Source organism: Notechis scutatus, chromosome 3 (genome assembly GCF_049901735.1).
Source record: "Notechis scutatus isolate UNSWTSFEM ecotype Mainland chromosome 3, rNotScu1.2, whole genome shotgun sequence".
NCBI lineage: Eukaryota > Metazoa > Chordata > Lepidosauria > Squamata > Elapidae > Notechis > Notechis scutatus.
The window spans coordinates 85,612,916-85,634,229 of record NC_142011.1 but is presented as its reverse complement, the minus strand read 5'-3'; the positions used below and the strand labels follow the sequence as shown (position 1 = coordinate 85,634,229).

General features: G+C 37.2%; 1 protein-coding gene across 4 annotated transcripts in view; it reads right to left on the bottom strand.

The window, feature by feature from the left end:
- DPYD (dihydropyrimidine dehydrogenase) overlaps window positions 1-21,314 on the bottom strand; it is a 679,957-nt gene that overhangs the window by 281,517 nt on the left and 377,126 nt on the right. For all 4 annotated transcript variants that reach the window (XM_087960624.1, XM_087960625.1, XM_087960623.1 and 1 more), the window contains one exon: window positions 9,988-10,172. In XM_087960624.1, the coding sequence (XP_087816750.1) occupies window positions 9,988-10,172 (185 nt within the window). The remainder of the gene's footprint in view (window positions 1-9,987; window positions 10,173-21,314) is intronic.

The window sequence follows — 21,314 nt, the reverse complement described above, 5'->3', positions numbered from 1 at the left end:
AATTGCCTCTTAAGCTCTTTTTAAATTATTAGTGGTCCATCTTTGTGCCACGGTTAGAGGATATGAAGAAGTCTTAAGTTTTAGATAGATAAAGATTCCTTCTGAAACATTCAGGCATATTTTCCTTCAACAAAGCAACAGCGAGATTCAGAAACTATAATTGTGATATCACAACTTGCAGTGGGCCAAACAGAAAACCATAGTATTCCTCCATAGCTATAATTTCTTCTAGAAGTCATTCTAGAAATATCTTTAGTTTAGCTGTTTATATTCAATCAAATCATTTCCTGCTTTTAAATGTTCATTACTTCATCAACTTTGAACCAAGCTTTTAGTGACCTGAAAAGGAATGAAGATATGAACCATTTTCTACTTCTATTTTGGACACTCAGTGCTGACTATATGCAATGATTGGCTCCTATTCATTTATTTTCATATTTCTTTGATATTTCTAACAAAATAACTTTATTTATAGACACAAATTAGAACAATAATAAAACATATCTAGCATCAAATTACAACATGCACTATAAAGCAGCAACAGCAGCACAGCAAGCCAAATCATGTTAAAAGTTAAAATTCAGTTAAAGGGCATTCATAGGTTTTTGTTTTTGTTTTAAATAAGTAGTGATGGTTCACAGGAACCTAACTCAGGCTTGGATATAACAACCAAAGAAACCGTGATATCTAATAGAAACAATGCATATAAAAAAGTAACAGAAGTGATGTGGTGTGCTCTAAAAGGTTTGTATGGGAGAGGAAGGAGTTGTGCCTTTTTAATAGGGAATACTACTCTCTGATCACATAAGATCAGCAAATGAATACTGACAGTAGCAAGAAAGAGAATAAGTAACTGTTTCCATCTGATTAATTACTAGGATTGTTGCCTGGCAAATGAAGACCAGACAAAAAGAAATCTATAATGAGGGACCACTGAAAGAAAAGGCTACACATTGAGAGCTGTTCGACCTGTGGTTTCCTAAGACTAGAGTTTGTACATTTTCTCTGTGATGTCAGTTTTCTGTATGTAGATTACAAAATACAAGAATCTCAACCTACAACAGAGCACTGGAGAATAGAAAGTTGAAATTTCTCCCTCACTTCATTCTATTAATGTCTGGATTCTTGAAAATGGGAATGGAATCTAACAGGGATTCCCTTGAATCGAGTGACTTGAAAGACCATATTTCACAATCATATCTACCCAATCCTACTGGCTACTGCAGGATGGGTATGTCCATGAAGGAATGTCATCTGATGGGACCCAGGAGACCTTTTTCTATAGCAACACCAGCCCTCAGGAAAATCATTCCCCTGAGGTGTGACTTGCCCCAACTTTGCAGACTTTCTGAAAGGACCTGAAGACACAACTTTGCCATTTGGCCTAGGGAATCCAGTAATGTGGGCATGGAGCTGCAAAGTGGCTACATTGCTAAGGAAATTGAGTATGCCTTCATACAGATTGTGAAAATTTTATGATTTTTAATGTTTTTTAAATATTTTTTATGTTTGAAATTATCTTTTGTATTGATTTGTGTTTTTAACTTTATATAAAAATACCAAATAAATAAATGAACCAATGAATCTATGGTGTCTTCCTCTTCCTTGTTAGTTCTACAATTTTGGCAAAAATGCAGCGACACTTATACTTTAAATATCAGAAATAAAAGGAATACCACTTTACAATTCACTTACCAAAATTCCTGGCAATGTATTTTAATAAACACATTTATCCCTTTCTCATTGTTATTGGAAATATACTAAATGGTATGATGCCCATTTACCTCCTACAACTTCAAAAAAATGACATGTTGCATCAATATCCCTTTTTCTGTATGACTTTACTGCAACAATATTTCTCTGAACTTCTACATCTAGTTAACCAGCTTCTTTTTAAAAGTGTCATCCCAACCATTTTTTTCTTTCTTTCTATGTTCACAGCTCTCCTTACTCTATTATTTATTATTTAATTCTGTAATTGCATTATTTACAGTCAGTCAGGGATGCATATTATATGAAAGTCCTATTCAAATTAAAATTGTATTATACTGCAATATATTATGCTGTGGCTCTGGATTCCTCAAGTGACTGAAGAACATATTCTAAGAGATACACATATTTTGGCTTACAGAAGTAAAATAAACAAACTGGAGTGTCTAAAGGAAGTGAATTATTACTATTTCCTCCTACAATATTCCTCCTATAATAATTTATGTTCAAATTATTTCTGAAATACTGTGAAAGAAACAACTTCTGGCAAACCATATAAAACAGTTCATCTATTATTTGTCAAAAAAGAGTATTTTATGTAATGTAACATTAACAGTTTGCTGTTAAAGTATGCTAAGGTGCATCTTGCATTTTGAGTGAGAGTTTAAGTATACCAGGTCAGCATCTCACCTACCAGTTACTTAAGAGTTTAATCCAGCCATCTTTCAAAACCTTCCTTAAAAGGTCAAAAAAACCCTCATACATTTTGAAGTTTCCTCAATATAGTCTTAATTTTTGTTGCCAAATCAAATATCAAAGTACTTCAGACTAGTTTCCCCTCAAACCTTGCACCAGATTTGAATTAAATCATGTCTTCTTTGAATATAAAACCTGTAATTCAAATTGAATCAGGACTGATTCGCATAAACCTAGTTGAAATGGGTTGACCAAATCTTTTCTTAATGAAGAATATGTAAGTACCAGTCTCCTTTGAATACATTATTATTTTACACTGAAGAGAATTCAATACAGAGAAATATATACATGCCGATGAAAAAGAAAAGCTGAGATGTTATCCCTACTCAAAATAAAATAAAATAAAAATTACCACCCTATGATGACCTGCCTTTAAATTACAGCTGTCCCAAAATAATGCCCTCTGTTCCAATGACTAAAATTGCAAGTGGCCCAAATACTGAAAAGCAATTGCCAAATTATAGTAATTGCCACCCCAGCAACCAGATTTACTGAAACCGCACACCCAAATAAATGCCTTGTGGCTACCCGGTATTCATCTAGCAGCTGGAAAGATGACACTTGACATTTGGAAACTTTCCTGTGAAGATTGCTGGAAGGCTTTTCCCATTAGCTTCATGGTGAGATGGTAAGGTCGAATAAGCCCCCTCAAAATCTGCAAAGGCCAATGGAAACACTGTAATATTAGGCATGGTTGATCTAAAATTCCAATTGACAAGTTATATGAGTTTTCCTCCAATGCTTTTAGTACATTCACGTTTCAGGGGACATATGTGCTTTATTGTGCAGATCAAGATCCAACAAGGCATTTGCAAAACTTAAACAAAATATCAAAACAACCGCAAGAAACAAAAAGGAAAAACAAAACCTACTTCAATTGAAATGTGTGATTCAGTCTTTATCCTGAATTGGCATTACCACAAGTTTATCACAGCAAGCATTATGAAGTACGAAGGAATGTCTATTCAACACAGGTTCTCCCCAGGGCTGTGTCCAAAATCTGCTGCTGTTCACCCTGTTGACCCGTGACTGTTATGCAAGGTTTGTCACCAATCTTATTGTGAAATATGTGGATGATACAACAGTAATGGGCCTTTTTCAGGATGACAATGAGAATGCTTACCACAAGGAGGTAGAGGGTTTGGTGAACTGGTGTAATAAAAACAGTTTTGTTTTAAACATAAGAAAAACTACAGAGATCATCAGATTTGTTTTATTTCAATGGCTGTGAATCATAGTCATTCACAGCCTGTAATGAGTCTCAAACAACTTGTAAATAGTCCCACAGAAGTCTTCCAAAGTCGTTCGGGATAAGTCTGATAAGCATGCACCTTTTATCTTTCTTGAAATGCTGCCAACGACTAAATTACCAATTAGTTGTACAAGACCAAACGGAGCACAAATTCAACACGGAGCTTCAGGTTTCAAACCAACTAGTACAAAGTTGCTTCCTGCAAAGGTTCATGTACCTTTGCTCCTCCTTTATGTCTTAGGGAGGGCCAATCACTTCCAAGTTTTACTCCTGAGTCAGCCCTTTTATCTTAAAACTGTTCTTGTCTTCTGGCAGCTCTGCGCATGCGCACCCTGGGAACAGGCTCCCCTGCTCCTCTGCCTCGCTGCTGTCAGATTCTGGAGGTTCCAGAGTCAGCACATAACTCCCAGATGGCCCTGGCCCCATCTCTGTATCAGACGCAAAATCCTCGTCCAAGTTCTCCTCAGACTCCCGAACTGGCCCATGTTCCTCCCCACTATCTGACTCCGCTGCCATCTCCATAGGCTGCCGGAGGACCACAACATTGTGTATTAATGGTTCACCTGTGGAGGTGGTTAGCAACATCAAGTTTCTGGGTGTGCAGCTAGCAAGTAGACTAGCTTGGTTGCTCAGCAGTGAGACACTGGTGAAGCAGGCACAACAGTGCCTGCATTTTCTCCATAGCATGAGAAAAATTCATCTTCCTTCCCCTGTCCTTACCACTTTCTATTAGAGGTACAACAGAGAACATCCTGTCATATTGCATTACTGTCTGGTTTTGAAGCATTACTGATTCAGACAGGAAGGCAGTGCAGAGAGTGGTGAGGATTGCAGAAAAAATTATTGGTAGTTCACATAAACGATGTTTGAGCAGGGTCCGCAGTATTGTCTGGAACTATCACTGTCCGTTTTCAATATATTTGGGTGTGTGTGTATATATATATATATATATATATATATATATATATATATATATATATATATATATATATATATATATAGTATATATATATATATATTGTATATATATATATATATATATATATATATATATATATATATATATATATATATATATTAGTATGTATGTATGTATGTATATGTATATGTATATGTATACGTATATACGTATACGTATACGTATACGTATACGTATATAGTGTGTTATATATGTGTATGGGTAGATATGTTCTTTCTTTTGACAGCAGGCAACATAATTTCATTATTAATGTGTGCCAGTGTGCTCACAGTAAAAAATGACAATAAAGGTTCTTATCTTATCCTACCTTATCTTATCATCTCACCTCACCTCACCTTACTTTAATGTTCTGTATAAATTATGAAGTTTGATTGGTAAGATAAGAGAGGGCCTGAAACATTCAGCTCTTAAAGGAAGAGTTGGTTATATGTGTAAACAAAATGAAATTACTGAAAACATATTGTGGACATATGCTAAATGATAACAGTCAACTGTATCTCCATTGCATGTCCACACATGTTTTATTTGTGTGTTGAATGCATTAAGATGTTCAGTGCCAAAAAAATTGTTTATTTTGCTAACTCACTTGCCAGAATCTGCCTGATTAAGTCTAGAATCGGTAAAGGAGGAACCATTATCAGAATATGGGTCAACTACTCTTACTGGTTTCCAATAAATTAATTTTTTAATATGTAATATTCCTTTAAATGACAGAAAAATACAATCAAAATCATTTTAATATTTTTAAACTAAACATTCCAAATTTCCTTAATCGTTCTTTTTCATATGATTTAGTTTTCAGTCTCATTATCATATTGCCAAATTTCTTTGGACTAGCTGAGTTTCTCTGAAAATTTTCTCACAATGCCAAGAACTCAGTACGACAGAAGGGAACTATTACTTAATGATCATGAGATAATAAAAATAATGAAAAGGAACCATACTTGTATTGATTCAGTCTAAAATTGTGTTTAATTTTATTGCAAACATTTTGATGACTCATATTCATCTCATTGACAGGACATTTAAAGGAAGATATAGGATTTTATTACTAAACCTGATAACATCTTCTCTTTTATTACTATCATGCCTTCAAGTTGAATTATAGAATTACACTTTCATGCTTTCAGTATTTGAAATCTGTGATATTTGCAATCATAAACCAAGTGGCTAACCCACCAAAAAAAACCCTCTGTTCTTATTTCAGTTGACAGACTTTTAAAACATATTCATATCTTCACTTCACTCACATAAAGCCAGTTCACTTTACTACTAGAGACGGCTACAGCAGCAGCCCCCAAACTTTTGGGCGCCAGGGACTGCTTCCATGAAAAGAGGTTTTTCCACGGACTGGAGGGGGTGTGGTTTTGCATGCTGTTGCATTCCACAAATGGGGCTTTGCTTATTTGTGCAACCCAGATTCTAGCATGCTGTGAACTGGTGCCATGGACTGGGGGTTGGAGATCCCTATGCTAGAGAATACCAAGTTTGTAATATAGATGAGAAGTTGAAAAAAAAATACTAAAAGAAAGTAATGACAGACCAGTTCCATTCTGCTTTTTGGAAAACTATAAGGATACTGTCAAACAGTTATTGAAACCTGAGCTCAAATTGAAGCAATGTTTATCTATCCACAGGCTAATGGCAATAGCAATAGCACTTAGACTTATATACTGCTTTATAGTGCTTTACAGCCCTCTCTGAGTGGTTTACAGAGTCAACATATTGCCCCCAACAATCTGGGTTCTCATTTTACCCACCTCAGAAGGATGGAAGGCTGAGTCAACCTTGAGCCTGGTGGGATTTGAACTGCCAAATTGCAGGCAACCGGCAGTCAGCAAAAGTAGCCTGCAGTACTGCACTTTAACCACTGCGCCACCGAAGCTAATGGCAAGAGGTATATATCTAAGAAATGTTAACATTTGCTTTATGAACATTTAGTTGGTTTCAGTTGCAGCAGGTATAAAGTTTCTGAATATCGGAAGTCGTCTTAAAACTTCTTTTCTTTTCTTTTCTAAAACTTCTTCTTTTTTTTGTTTCCTGCTCATTTTTATTATTTGAATCATTTTGAACTCAAATTATTTCACTTCATTCTCTCTTTTGTTCTTGTTTTTTTAAAAAAAACAACAAATGGAAATCATTCGCCCACACACTCCTATACACACCAAACTACCTTTATCCATATTGCTCAGCTTTCAGTATGGCTCCAATTTTTTCATTACATCACAGGCTGCTCTCATTTTTTCTTCTACTACTTGACAATGAGAAGAAGGAGACTGGTGCTAACATTATTTACGGAACTGTACAGCTCTAATTGCATATTTGCCACAACAATCTATAATTATATGTCTCTGAAAATAGTGCAGATAAAAGTTAACATTTTCCTTGTATCACTCCTCAAATGTATCTTTGCAAAAGGAACACCAAAAAAATTAAAATAAACATGACAAAAATATTTTGTTAGATTAATCTTTTAAGATCATAGAGACAATATCTAAGCCATTTATGGTCAATATGGTATATTCCAACTTTTTATTTCAGAATAATAAATACCTAGTAATACACCTTAATTATTTATTTTTTTAAAAGAAAAGTACTTAAGGGTATAGACTTAGAACAATCCAAATTTCAAAATCTCAATATTGACAATAAGTTGAGATCAGTAAACACCCTAAATATATCTGGACCAAACTGTATAATCCAAAGAGGTTTAATTGAATATTTTCCCATTTTGCAATTTTAAATAATACGGTAATAACAAAAAAAAAAAGATTTGCACTTGTTCAGATGATTTAAAAACTCGGTTGTAAATAAGTTTGATCAAAATAATTAATACTCTTATTTGGCCATTTTTTTTTAAGTCACAAGCAATTTTAAAACAAGGATTGTCCCAGAGTGTCAGTTTGTGAAATCAAAGGGCAGAATGTATGAGCCTTTCAAAAGCAGTCAGTAGAATCTGCTTGAGTATGTTCCTTTTTCAGCGAGGCTCTCCTGCCTAACTCCTGTTGATCTCTTGTGTGACTGTCAGATATATCTGACAAATAGACAGGTTTCTCTTTTCAGATGCCTATGTTTTATATTTTATGGATTTTAGAAACTCCTGGTGTGATAACATCTCATACATAATAATTTTTGTTCCAGAAGATAATGCTAAGGATTTTTTTTTAAAAAAAATAGATATTTCATGTTCTTCAAGGCTGCTCTGTGTATTAATATATGTAAGCTGTCACCCCACTACTAATTACCTGAATAAGATGTTGTAATGAATGGGCAAACCAACTTTTTTGTTTTCACTTTCAACCAAACAACTGTCAAACCCCACAAGAGGTGGGCAAGACCAAGAAAGCAAAAAAAAAAAAAAAATGCACATATTTCAATAAGGCTCAGTTGGATTAAATACAAAATCATGGACACGATAAAAGAAATTTCCCAGCCTTGTTTAGAGTGAATAAATTAAAGTGAAGAAGACTCTGTGAATATTTTGAGATATTTTTCCCAGATTTCCAGCCACATGGGCTGAGAGGTTATAACTAACTTGGCCATTGCTATTATTTTCATTCCTTTCCTATAATCTCACATTATCAATATACAGTAGATATGCCTCATGTCCAGTGGTGGTTTTCAAAAAAAATTACTACCAGTTCTGTGGCCGTGGCTTATTTGGTGGGCGTGGCTTAGGGTCATGTCACTGGGTGGGCGTGGCTTGGTGGTCATGTGACTGAGGGCATGGTTGGTGGTCACATGATTAGCTGGCGTGGCCTGGTGGTCATGTGACTTGAGTTGGGTGTGGCCAATTCAATGTCACTCACATCAAGGGGTGCCTCGCCTGGCCCTTCCCCTCCTAGCCATTCCTTGTCACACCCAGCCTCAACCTATCTATAGTTCTGTAAAAATGTTGTTCACCTTTTTTTGACTTTATTATCTACGTACTATAGATGTACTTTCAGGGACCACTGAAAGGAGGAAATGGCTCACATGCTTTGCCCAAGAGTGTGGCAACAGGCTTTTAAGGGGCTGCCAGAAAGAGGGGGGCAATGTATTTTCCAAAGCACCAGAAGGATGGAAACTGAACAAAGAGAGAAGCAACGTAAAAGTAAGGAGAAACTTCCTGACAGTGAGAACAATTAACCAGTGGAACTGCTTTCTACCAGAAGTTCTGGGTGCTCCAACATTGGAGGTTTTTAAGAAAAGACTGGACAGCCATTTCTCTGAAATGGTATAGGCCCTCCTCTAAGTGTTATTCTGTTATTCTGATACCTTTCTCAGGACGTCTACTCAGAGTTTGGCATCCTCAGAGTTTTCCTGCCTGAGCAGGGGGTTGGACTAGAAGACCTCCATAGTCCCTTTCAACTCTGTTAAACACATCTGTATTTATACTCTGGACTATGCACATTTAATGTATGTAAACCCTGAAAAATACCTGGGCAAAAGAAAGGCAGTAAAATCACTCTAGGTGTACGGACACTGTAAAATATTAATATATGATAACTAAGTAACAATTAAAAATAGCAGAGAGAGTTTTCTCTCTCTCCCTTCCTATTTCTTTTTTCTTTCTTTCTCTCCCTTCCTCTTTCTTTCTTGCTCTTTCTTTTTCTTTCTCTCCCTTCCTTTCTTCCTTTCTTCCTATTTCTTTCTTTCTTTCTTTCTTTCTTTCTTTCTTTCTTTCTTTCTTTCTTTCTTTCTTTCTTTCTTTCTTTCTTTCTTTCTTTCTTTCTTCTTTCTTTCTTTCTTTCTTTCTTTCTTTCTTTCTTTCTTTCTTTCTTTCTTTCTTTCTTTCTTCTTCTCTCTCTCTCTCTCTCTCTTCTTTCTTTCTCCTTCCTCTTTCTTTCTTTCTTCCTCTTTCTTTCTAGCTCTTCCTTCTTTCCTTCCTTCCTTCCTTCCTTCCTTCCTTCCTTCCTTCCTTCCTTCCTTCCTTCCTTTCCTTCCTTCCTTCCTTCCTTCCTTCCTCTCTCTCTCTCACACACACACACACACCTAGTCTGACTGGGATGGCGCGAGAAGGCAGAAAGCAACCGGTGGGGCAGCGGCTGGAGTATGCTGCCGCTGTGGCCAGTTGCTTTGTTTATTTCATTTCCCAGGTGGAAAGCAAGTGGCTATGACAGCAGCGATATTCCGAGAGGGTGGGGTGGGCAGATGTACCGGGGCTCCTACCGGGGCTCCTGCACATGTGCACCTCTGCCACCCCCTGCGCCTCAGCACAGTGGAAATGTCCCTCAAGGGCTGCATGCCCACCCGCTGGCCAGGCTGAATTAATTGGATAAAATCAGAGAAAGCTCCACTCAAAACTCACCTGTATGTATTTGTGCATGAACCAGGAAGCTTGTTTCCCATCATTCACTGATTCTACTGTAGTGTTGGTCAGCCCACTGATGTCACCACCTGCAAAAACTCCTGGTTCACTTGTCCTCATGGTCTCCTCATCAACTTCAGGGAGACCCCAACGGTTAAACTTGAGAGGATGCAGAGCTTCTTTTACTGTAATGAAAGGAAAGACGAAGAAAGAATTTTTTTTAAAAAAAACAACAACCAAACCTTGATGCATTTTATCAGGGACTGGTAGGATTGCAACACAACATCCAGGCTTTAAGTCTGGGACTTAGTTTAGAGCAGGGGTGTCAAACTCGTGGCCTGCGGGCCAGATGCATCACGTGCTGGCCCCGCCCCTGTCCAGTTTAGCAAAGGGGGAAAAAGTCCCAATACGTTACGTGACGCTGCCATAATGATGCGAGTTTGACACCCCTGGTTTAGAGAGTTCCCGTAGATTGTATGATTACATTTCACATCTTTCCTTTCACATAAGGAAACAAAGATATACAATAACATTCATTCCCATTGTTCTTCTATGAAATGTGTGGACTATCCCACTCTTTTATAATTCCTAGAAGTTGGTCTCCTATCTATTCCAATCAAAGGCAAGGGTGTTCCTTTAGAGATACTGCTCAAGTTTAGAATTGGCTTCATAAGTTTTTCATAACTGCTGCCATCTGCTTCGCTAGAATCAGTCTTGGCTGACCGGGTCAAACTGGAAAAACAACAACACAAGATACCCTGGAATTTGAATTATAAAGAATAACATTGTTCCTAAATAAGACTTTGAAGCGGCGAATGAGAGAGGGAAGGGAAAGGATTCGGGTTTTTTCTTTTCTTCCCTATATTGACAACTAAGAGATTTAAGCAAGAAACCTGCAAAAATCCACTTTGACATTAACAGGTATTTAAGATGAAAATAAAATGTCAAAGGAATAATAAAGATTTCTGGATTCTCAAAAACTTTTAAAAGAAGGGAAAAAAAACAAAGGGGTAGGATTTGGAAAAATGGAGGAGACTACCTGGAAGTGAAAGGAATTAACAGTGAAACTTTAACAAGATTCTTAAAAGATATATTTTAACTGAAACTTTGTAACAAGATAAGAGAACCCCAGGAAGGGAAAGTGGAAAAAAGAAGCAAGAAGAAACAGCTTTGGATTATTTGGATTACTTGGTGATTTTTGGGATTTTTGGCTATTTGATTTAAAGGACTAAAATTAATCAGGTGGTTGTTTAAAAGTTTTTTAAATGGTATCACTCTTGGAAGAATTGAGAATGGAACTTAAAAAATAGAAAGAAGATGCACAAGAAGGAAGAGGTTCTTTTGGCTTCGAATTTCAATTTTTAGAAATGGAGATCCTGAACTATGAGAAACAACAAGAAATGCCTGTAGAACAAGAAGGGTGGGACAAAGAAGAAGCCATCTTCAATGACAAAGTATTTATATGTGGGGAAAAGAAAGGAAAGGGGGGAAAGAGAGTGAAAAATTTAAGATATGAAAAAACAACTCAAAAAAAGAATAGTTTGAACAGTAATTACAACATTCGGAAGAAACAGAAGAGAGGATTACAGAGGAGAGAATCAGAATTAGAGAGAGAGGGGGTCAAAAAGGGAAGGGAGAAGAAGAGGGGAAGAGGGGAAGGAAAAGAAATTATAAAGGACGGGACATAGAGAAACAGGGAAAACATACAAGACACAGAGATAATGGGTGAAAACTTAATTGAAAGGGGGATTCTGCAAGGGTACAAAAGATAGTATTGTTATATTAGAAATAGAAAAGAACTTTGAAAATATGAAACAAGTGTGATTAAAATGATAGATAAAATACTCATTGTAATGTAATGGAATGTTTAATAAATAAATGAAATAACGAGATTGAGAGAATGAAATTAGGAAAGGAGGGGAACATTTTAATTATTATAAATGTGTTATAAAAAATTAAGTGAAGAGGAATATGAAAGAAACATGAAAAAATTATGGAAATATTATAAGTGTAAGAAGTATGATAACCTATTGAAAAGAAATGTTAAAGATATCAAAGATTATAATTAATATTAATGATAGAGCTGAATTGGAATAGAATAAGTATTTTATTTATTATTGTTTTATATATATCTATATCTATATCTATATCTATATCTATATCTATATCTATATCTATATCTATATCTATCTATCTATCTATCTATCTATCTATCTATCTATCTATCTATATATATATATACACACACCAAGCAGAATTCGACTGGAAGTTATGTCTTATATTGAATGTTATAATTGTAAAGGCATAAATTGAAGTTTAAATAAGAGCTGAATGAATAAAAGATAAAAGATACAAAGGTGTCATACTCCAATCAGTAACTACAGGGAAAATTTTTGTTTAATGAGAAAAGAAAATATGAAATTGAAACAGGACAGACAAAAGTATAAATATGATGACTAGAAAGGTATTGAAACTTAGAAATATATATATATATATATATATATATATATATATATATATATATATATATATATATATATATATATATATATATATATTTGTTTTCTGAGGTTCTCGGGGTATTTGTATGTGGATCTTTGGTTATTCGGGTTTTCTCCCGCGTAAGATTCAAAGTATCTAGGCAACGTTTCGATGAAGTCTCATTCATCATCTTCAGGCTTGCTTCTTCGGCTCTCTGCTTCTCAGAGTGATGTGAGCTTTCAGCTGCTTCTTCCTTCTAACTGCCAGTGGGGTGTGACTTGACTGGGTGGGGGCTTGGCTGTGTTCTGATTGGGTGGGGGTGTGTTCTCATTGGTTGGGGGTTTGGCTGTGTTCTGATTGGTTGGGGGGTTGGCCATGTTCTGATTGGCTGGAGGTGTGTTCTGTTCAGGTGGGGGCTTGGTTGTGCTCAGGTTGGTCTTAGTTACTGGGGGATTTGAGCTGGTGAGCTGTGATCTTGCTGTTTGGCTTCGAGTTCGTGGTCGTGCTGCATCTTCATGGTGGGGGTCAGTTCGCTTCATGTATGGCTCAGAGAGGTTTGAAGTGGGTAGTGATGCAGCTGCAGTGCGGCTTCTGGTCTGTGGTCGTGTCTCATCTTCTGTGTGGGTGTGAGTCTGCTTTTTAGGTGGAAGTGTGGTGGTGGCATCTTGTGTAGCCTTCGTGGGTGTGGGTCTGGTGTCATTCATCATGTTAGGTGTTCATCATGTTAGGTATCTGTTCATGAGGGCGGGTTTCCAAATGGCTGGTAAGCGAGAGGTGTCATCTCTTTTATTCATGCTGTGTGGGCGTTTTTCTATCTCTATGGCTTCTCTGATTATTCTGTTGTTGAAGTGTTCGGTTTTGGCGATAGTTCTGGTATTTTTAAAGTCAATCTCATGTCCTGTGGCTTTGAGGTGTTGGACCAGGGAAGAGGTCACACATGAAACAAACAGTGCACAACATCTCAGACAAGATCCTCACCGAAGCCAAAACCAAGGTTCTTTCAAAAGGATTCAACTTTGCTGTCGCTCCCAAACACATCCCCACAGAAACCATCATATGCGGAGTTGAAACCAGCCTGACCAAAACCAACCCTGATGATGCTAATAGAATCAGACTCGAAATCACCAACATCCTCTGCACTAGCAAACCACCCAAAAGCAACTTATCCAAAGAAGAACAAACTGCACTACGTAACCTGAAAGAAGACACCAGCATAATAATTCTACCAGCAGACAAGGGCAACGCGACAGTGGTTATGAACACATCTGACTACCAAACCAAGTTAACCAACCTACTCCTAGACCCCACATACAAACCCCTAAAGACAGACCCCACCACCTACCTAGAAAAAACCACCAGATCCAAAATAAAAGCCTCCCCCATCAGTGAAGAAATCCAGCAAAGAATCATACCCAGAGAGAAATCATCCAGATGCCCTAAGCTTTATGGTCTCCCCAAGATACACAAAGAAGGAACTCCACTTAGACCAATAGTCAGCTCCATAGGCTCACCTCTACAAAACCTAGCCAAATTTCTCACCAAACAACTACAGCCCTATGCAGAATCCATCAACTCAAACGTAAGAAACTCATTCCAGTTCATCGAGATCATAAAGAAACAAAACTTACAACCCAGCGACCTACTAGTGAGCTTCGATGTCATATCCCTCTTCACCCAAGTGCCAATAAAAGAAGCCTTGACAGCCATCCAAAACAAACACAATCCCCCCAGCACATCCTAGATCTGACCAACCACTGTCTATCCAATACATACTTCACCTACAACGGACAAAAATACAAACAAATAGAAGGAGCACCCATGGGATCACCCCTCTCACCTGTCATCGCAAACCTCTACATGGAACACTTTGAAACACAAGCTCTAGAAAAATATGATCACAAACCCAAACTCTGGCTCAGATACGTAGATGACACCTTCATAATCTGGCCACACAGGAAAGAAAAACTGAACAACTTCCTCACACACCTCAACAGCCTACACCCCAAAATACAATTCACCATGGAAACAGAAGCTAACAATCAACTTCCCTTCCTAGATGTCTTGGTATACAAAAAACCCAATGGCTCCCTAGGACACACCATCTACCAGAAGAAAACACATACAAACCGCTATCTACACGCACTCTCACACCACCACCCAGCACAGATCAATTCCGTAGCTGAGACACTCATCTCCAGAACAAAATGCTTAGCTGATGAACAACACCTAAAAACCGAACTAAACACTCTCACCAACGTACTAACAGCCAATGGATTCCAAAGAAAGAAGATTACCCACCTAATCCAAAAAGAAACCCCAACCAAAATCCAAGACAGAGAACAAGAGAACGGCAAAGCCCTCCTCCCATATATAAAAGGCACTACAGACAAAATCAGCAAGATCCTCCAAAAACACAACATTAAAACAGCATTCTGCACAAACAGAAAAATATCCACCATCCTAAGAAACCCTAAAGACAAAATCGAGTTAGAAAACCAAGGAGTATACGAAATCCCTTGCACCGCCTGCCCCACCACATACATTGGACAAACTAACAGAAGAATAAGTGCACGTGTTGAAGAACATAAGAACTCAATCAAAAAAGAAGAATCGACCTCTTCCCTGGTCCAACACCTCAAAGCCACAGGACATGAGATTGACTTTAAAAATACCAGAACTATCGCCAAAACCGAACACTTCAACAACAGAATAATCAGAGAAGCCATAGAGATAGAAAACGCCCACACAGCATGAATAAAAGAGATGACACCTCCCGCTTACCAGCCATTTGGAAACCCGCCCTCATGAACAGACGAATACCTAACATGATGAATGACACCAGACCCACACCCACGAAGGCCACACAAGATGCCACCACCACACTTCCACCTAAAAAGCAGACTCACACCCACACAGAAGATGAGACACGACCACAGACCAGAAGCCGCACTGCAGCTGCATCACTACCCACTTCAAACCCCTCTGAGCCATACATGAAGCGAACTGACCCCCACCATGAAGATGCAGCACGACCACGAACTCGAAGCCAAACAGCAAGATCACAGCTCACCAGCTCAAATCCCCCAGTAACTAAGACCAACCTGAGCACAACCAAGCCCCCACCTGAACAGAACACACCTCCAGCCAATCAGAACATGGCCAACCCCCAACCAATCAGAACACAGCCAAACCCCCAACCAATGAGAACACACCCCACCCAATCAGAACACAGCCAAGCCCCCACCCAATCAAGTCACACCCCCACTAGCAGTTAAAAGGAAGAAGCAGCTGCAAGCTTACATCACTCTGAGAAGCACAGAGCTGAAGACAGAAGCCTGAAGATGATGAATGAGACTTCATCGAAACGTTGCCTAGATACTTCCAATCTTACGCGGGAGAAAACCCGAATAACCAAAGATCCGCATACAAATACCCGCGAGAACCTCAGAAAACAAATATATATATATATTTGAATTTAGAAAGGAATGAGATAATTAAAAGTAAGATTGAGAGGGGGAAAATTATTGAGAAAATGTTAAAATAGTAATAAGATATGGAATAGAACACAAAGATGAATATGAAATTGAATTTGTGTCTGTATGGAGAAGTGATACCCGGGGACCATGCTATTCTCAAAAAAAAAAAAGAAAGAAAGAAAGAAAGAAAAAGAAATTTTACTTGTATTATGTTTTGTGAAAACCCAAATAAAATTTTTATTTAAAAAAAAAAAAAAAAAAAGGTCTGGCAGCTTCCTGCCTTCAGAGCAGCTATTAAAACTGCCACTTCTCACTGTCTTCCAGAGGAATATACCTAGCCGGGGAGGGGAGATGCAGCTCCCCTCAACCCAGCTTGCAGTCTCCCCCTCTTCACCCACCCCTCCGAGGTGGGTTAGATGAATCCGGTCCTGAAGGGACCCCTCCAACAGGGCAAGGAGCGATCAAAGCTGCACACGATCATGGTCTCTGGTCCGTCTATGACAGAAACACTACTGGAATATAAAGTATTTATAATGAGAGTATTTTTGATGATTAAAAGTAGGGGAATGGAAATTTATTAAACTACATAGGTAAACTTTGGCTAAGTGGAAATAAAGAAAAAACATGATTAGGGATTGTATTGGAATATGAAGTATTTATAATGAGAGTATTTTATTATGATTAAAAGTAGGGGAATGAAAAATTATTAAATTGCATGGGTAGGTTTTGGTTAAGTGGAAATAAAGAAGGGGAAAAAATGAAAAATATGGAATGATTATAGGAATATCTTTGGAATGAATATAAGATATAATGTAGATTGGAGGGATATACCATTTGGATCCTAAATAGAGTAGTCTCATTTTATTTTTAGTTTTTTTCGATTGTTTATTATATATCGGTCTAGAGAAAGTTAAGGATGATAATGATGTATAAAGTAAAATAAAATAGGTGGTAAGCTGAAAATGGAAATAACGGGATAAAGAATTGAAAATATTTGTGTGGATGAAATGAGATAGATATTGAACTAACTTAATGAATTGATTTAATGAACTGAAATATGAAATGGAAATTTATCTAAAGATTGGTGGATGATTTGAGGTGATGTTAAATATGATAGATGGAAATGTAGCTAGGATTATGTATAAATGTTGTAATCTGGAACCACGTTGCTCATGTGAAGAGATGTGTAAAAATAAAAATCTTTTAATAAAAAAAATATATTTCCTGGGGGTTGATATTCATAGCAGTACTGTTTCCATACTTAAGAATCGAAAGAAGATCTAAGTCTTCCAATGAGGCTTTCTCAATATTAAAACATTTAGGTTAATGTTGAAGTAAGGTAAGTGAAATATGGCAGCTGAAGTTTGAGGGAAGCTGTGTTTACCCAGCTGTGCACCTGATGCTTTCAGGGAGAAGAAAATGACTTAGTTTGACTTACTGCACTTCACATTTAAATCTTCTGAATTTGAAAACCCTCCATCTGGCTTGGATTAAGCGGTCTCATACACATATGGATGAAAATGTAGATACAATATGGTCTGTGTTTGCTTTCAAAACATTAACTATGCAAAATTAGTAATTGGATGCTAGCTCTCCTCCTCACTCCCCACTCCCAATTTCAGATAGTCCAGTAGAAAATAGGGGCAATGTACAAGCATGAGGTAAATGCTAATTTTTTGTTTTCTTCGCCCAGTACTAGTATGTTCCTGCTATAAGTTGTAGCAAAAAGGAAGTTGCCATAGCAATCAATCAAGCATTATGTAGGCTATAGCTTAGTTTTCAAAAACAGCAGATGAGGTGCTAAAAACTGTCTCTGAACTATACCACGTAAAGCTGTAAGTAAAGGAATGATATAATAAAATGCTATTCTGTACATTTGTCTTTTTTTAAGGAAAAAAACCTGCATTAATTAGCAACTTAGGAAACAGAAAGCAGGTCAAGAAATACATCTTCCTGAGATGCTAACTTCCTAAAAAAAATATTTGTGCATGCTTTCAAGTTAGTGTTGACTCCTGGAAACTGCCTGGACAAATCCCTGCAATTTTCTTGGCAAGATTTCAGAAGTAGTTGGCCATTCTTCCAAGGGCAAAGAGAGAGGGACTCATACCTAAGGCAGGAGTACAATTCACGATCTCCTGGTTCCTAGCCCAGTGCCTTAGTCATTACACCAAACTTATTTATGTACTTATTTATTTTATAAAGCTACTGAACTTATATTGTGACTCTGGGCAGAGGACATAATCAAACAGTCTAATCCAAACAATACAAACCAATTAAAATTAATTAATTAATTAATCTATTTATTTATTTATTTATTTTGTCAAGCAATTATAACAGGTATAAGTATAAACATAGTTATGAATACATGAAATGGATACATATAAGAAAAATAAAAAAGAAACAAAAGGACAGAGACGGTAGGTACATTGGTGTGCTTATGCACGCCCCCTACAGACCTCTTAGGAAAGGGTTGAGGTCAATAGTAGACAGTCTAAGGTTAAAGTTTTTGGGGTTTTGGGAAGAAACCGCAGAGTCAGGCAGAGTATTCCAGACATTGACTACTCTGTTGCTGAAGTCGTATTTCCTGCAATCAAGTTTGGTGCGGTTTACCTTGAGTTTGTATCTATTGTGTGCTCTTGTGTTGTTATGGTTGAAGCTGAACTATTCGTTGACAGGTAGGACATTGCAATGTATAATTTTATATACTACACTTAGATCGGATTGAAGGCGGCGTAGTTCTAGGTTTTCTAGGTCTAGAATTTCAAGTCTGGTGGCATAAGGTATTCTGCAACAAGTAGAGTAGTGGAGAACTCTTCTTGTGAAATATTTCTGGACTTTTTCAACTGTGTTAATATCAGATATGTAATGCAGGTTCCAGACTGATGAGTATTGGTCTAGCAAATATTTTGTATGCTCTAGTTAGTAGTGTGATATTACCAGAGAAAAAGCTACGTAGGATTAGGTTAACAACTCTTAACGCCTTTTTGGCTATGTAGTTACAGTGGGCTCTAGCACTTAGATCATTAGAGATGAGTACTCCAAGGTCCTTGACAGAGCTTGGGTCATCAACAAGATCTTGACTATTCAGCTTGTATTTTATTTTCTGATTTTTTTTGCCAATATGTAAGACAGAGCATTTATTTGTTGAGATTTGAAGTTGCCATTTGTTTGACCATTCTGATACAGAGTCAAGATATTTTTGAAGGGTAGCAGTATTGTCTGTGGTGTTGAATAGCTTTACATCATCAGCGAAGAGAACGCAGTTGCTATTGATATGATCACAGAGGTCATTTATGTAGAGTATGAAGAGAGTTGGTCCCAGAACACTGCCCTGGGGCACTGTTGACAGGTACACAATTTGATAGAATGCTCCCAATTTTTACCATTTGTTGTCTGTTTGAGAGGAGTGCTTCTATCCAGTTATGCAGGTGTCCAGAGATACCATAAGATTTTAGTTTTAGGAGTAGTTTGTCGTGTACTACTGAATCAAAGGCTCTACTATGTAGATTGCGTCTATTGCTTTGCCCTGATTGAGTTGTGTAGTCCATATGTTTTTGCAGTGTAAGAGTTGCAGATTACAGTATAGTTTTTTTCTGAAACCAAATTGTTTATTAGAGAGTAGGTTGTTTGTCTCTAAGTGGAGGATAATGGGTTGGTTAATAATTGATTCCATGACTTTACAGGGTGATGCAGCAAATAAAGCAAATAAAAAATAGACCAAAATAAATTAAAAGATAAAAAAACAGAACAATGGGGAAAAAAACTATGTAGAGTGCATTCCAGTTAACCATCATGTAACCATCTAACAGGCTCAACTCTTTTTAGGGATTCCCAAACCAGTTGACAAAACCAAGTTTTAACAGCCTTCCAGAAGGCCAAGAAAAGTTGCTTGTTTTTCCTTTATAGGATCTGCTGACATTGGAAATATGAATCGCCTGGCAATCCTGGATCTCATTCCTCTTTTTCTCTCTCTGTTGTGCCATTTTTAAAAATTGGGATTATTTGAACTATTCAAGAGCAAGTTGATCCCATCTCATTCTTATTGTAACTTTGTGTATGGAATCATCCTTATTTTTAAGTAATCTACAATAGTCAGATATTAGTTTCAAACCTCCTTCTGCCAAGATTTGGTGACTTTGGGCCAGTTACTCTCTCTCAGCCCAATCCACCCCACAGGGTTGTTGTTGTGGGCAAAATAAGAGGAGAAAGGAGTATCATGTGTATTTGCCACTTTGAGTTATTTGTAAAAATAATAAAGGCAGAAAATCAATAGATAAATAGAGGGACAGACAGACATTCCCTCAGTAGCTTGGATCAGCTAGTCCCTCAAACTACCTCACATGAAAGCTCTGGGAGTAGAAGGTGTGTGGGATCCCTCAAATTCTGCCCTTTAAAACTAGCAAAAGAGTCGACAAATGTATTAAATAATACATGGTTGTAGTAAAAGAAAAAGAAGAAGTGGGTTATAAATATCAAGGCATAGTTGACGGGGCATTTTTCCTCTCATCTTTTTATGACAAGAATCATTTTAATCTCAGATTATAACTCACCTCTGCCATAAAAGGTTACACATTAATAATCTGAGATTTGGATAGGATTGAGTTTTCAAATAGCTCCTTTGGGCAACTCTTCAATATAGTATATTTTATGACAGGACTGTGTTACCATATCTTGAAGAATTACCAAGGACTGGTACCAAGAACCGTGTTGCCTTATCTTGAAGAAAAAAAATTGTGTCCAGTTTTATTGTTTTTGCTAGTTCCAAAAGATCTCTCTTTCTCTCTCTCTCATTTCTTGGGGACATACCACAGATAGATGTAGATTGCTAAGGTCAATTAAACTGATGTAGCTGTGCTATCATATACGTGAAAAGAAACCTGCTAGCATTTTTCTCAGTTGTCACTGAGAACAGTGTCAAATCTGTGCTCCGTTTTTGCACAAAAGGAGCCCACACAGCTGGACTTTGTCTTGGGAAACCTTCCTTAAACTGAAATCCCTCATTATGGAAAGGAACTGGATTTTTCTTACAAGATTAGAGATTCCCAATGGGCTGAAGGATAGACAGATGAAAAGAAATGGAGGAGAGAGTAACAATAGGGGAAGCCCTTCTCCCCAGAGTGATCCTACTGCAAACAGCCATTTCTCTCTTGCAATTTGAACTTTTAAGTATGATAATCTGCTAGCATATTGCTGACCCAGAAGTTTTTTTTTTTTCCTACAGTAATTCTAAAGCAGAAAAATCTTCTGTGAATTTTAAGTAGTTAGACCGAAGACCGTCAATCTTGTGACAGAGGAAGCAAAACAATTTAATTTGGACGAGAGTATCAGTGAAACAAATGTAGAAAATATCAAAGAAAAAAAATGGGTCAT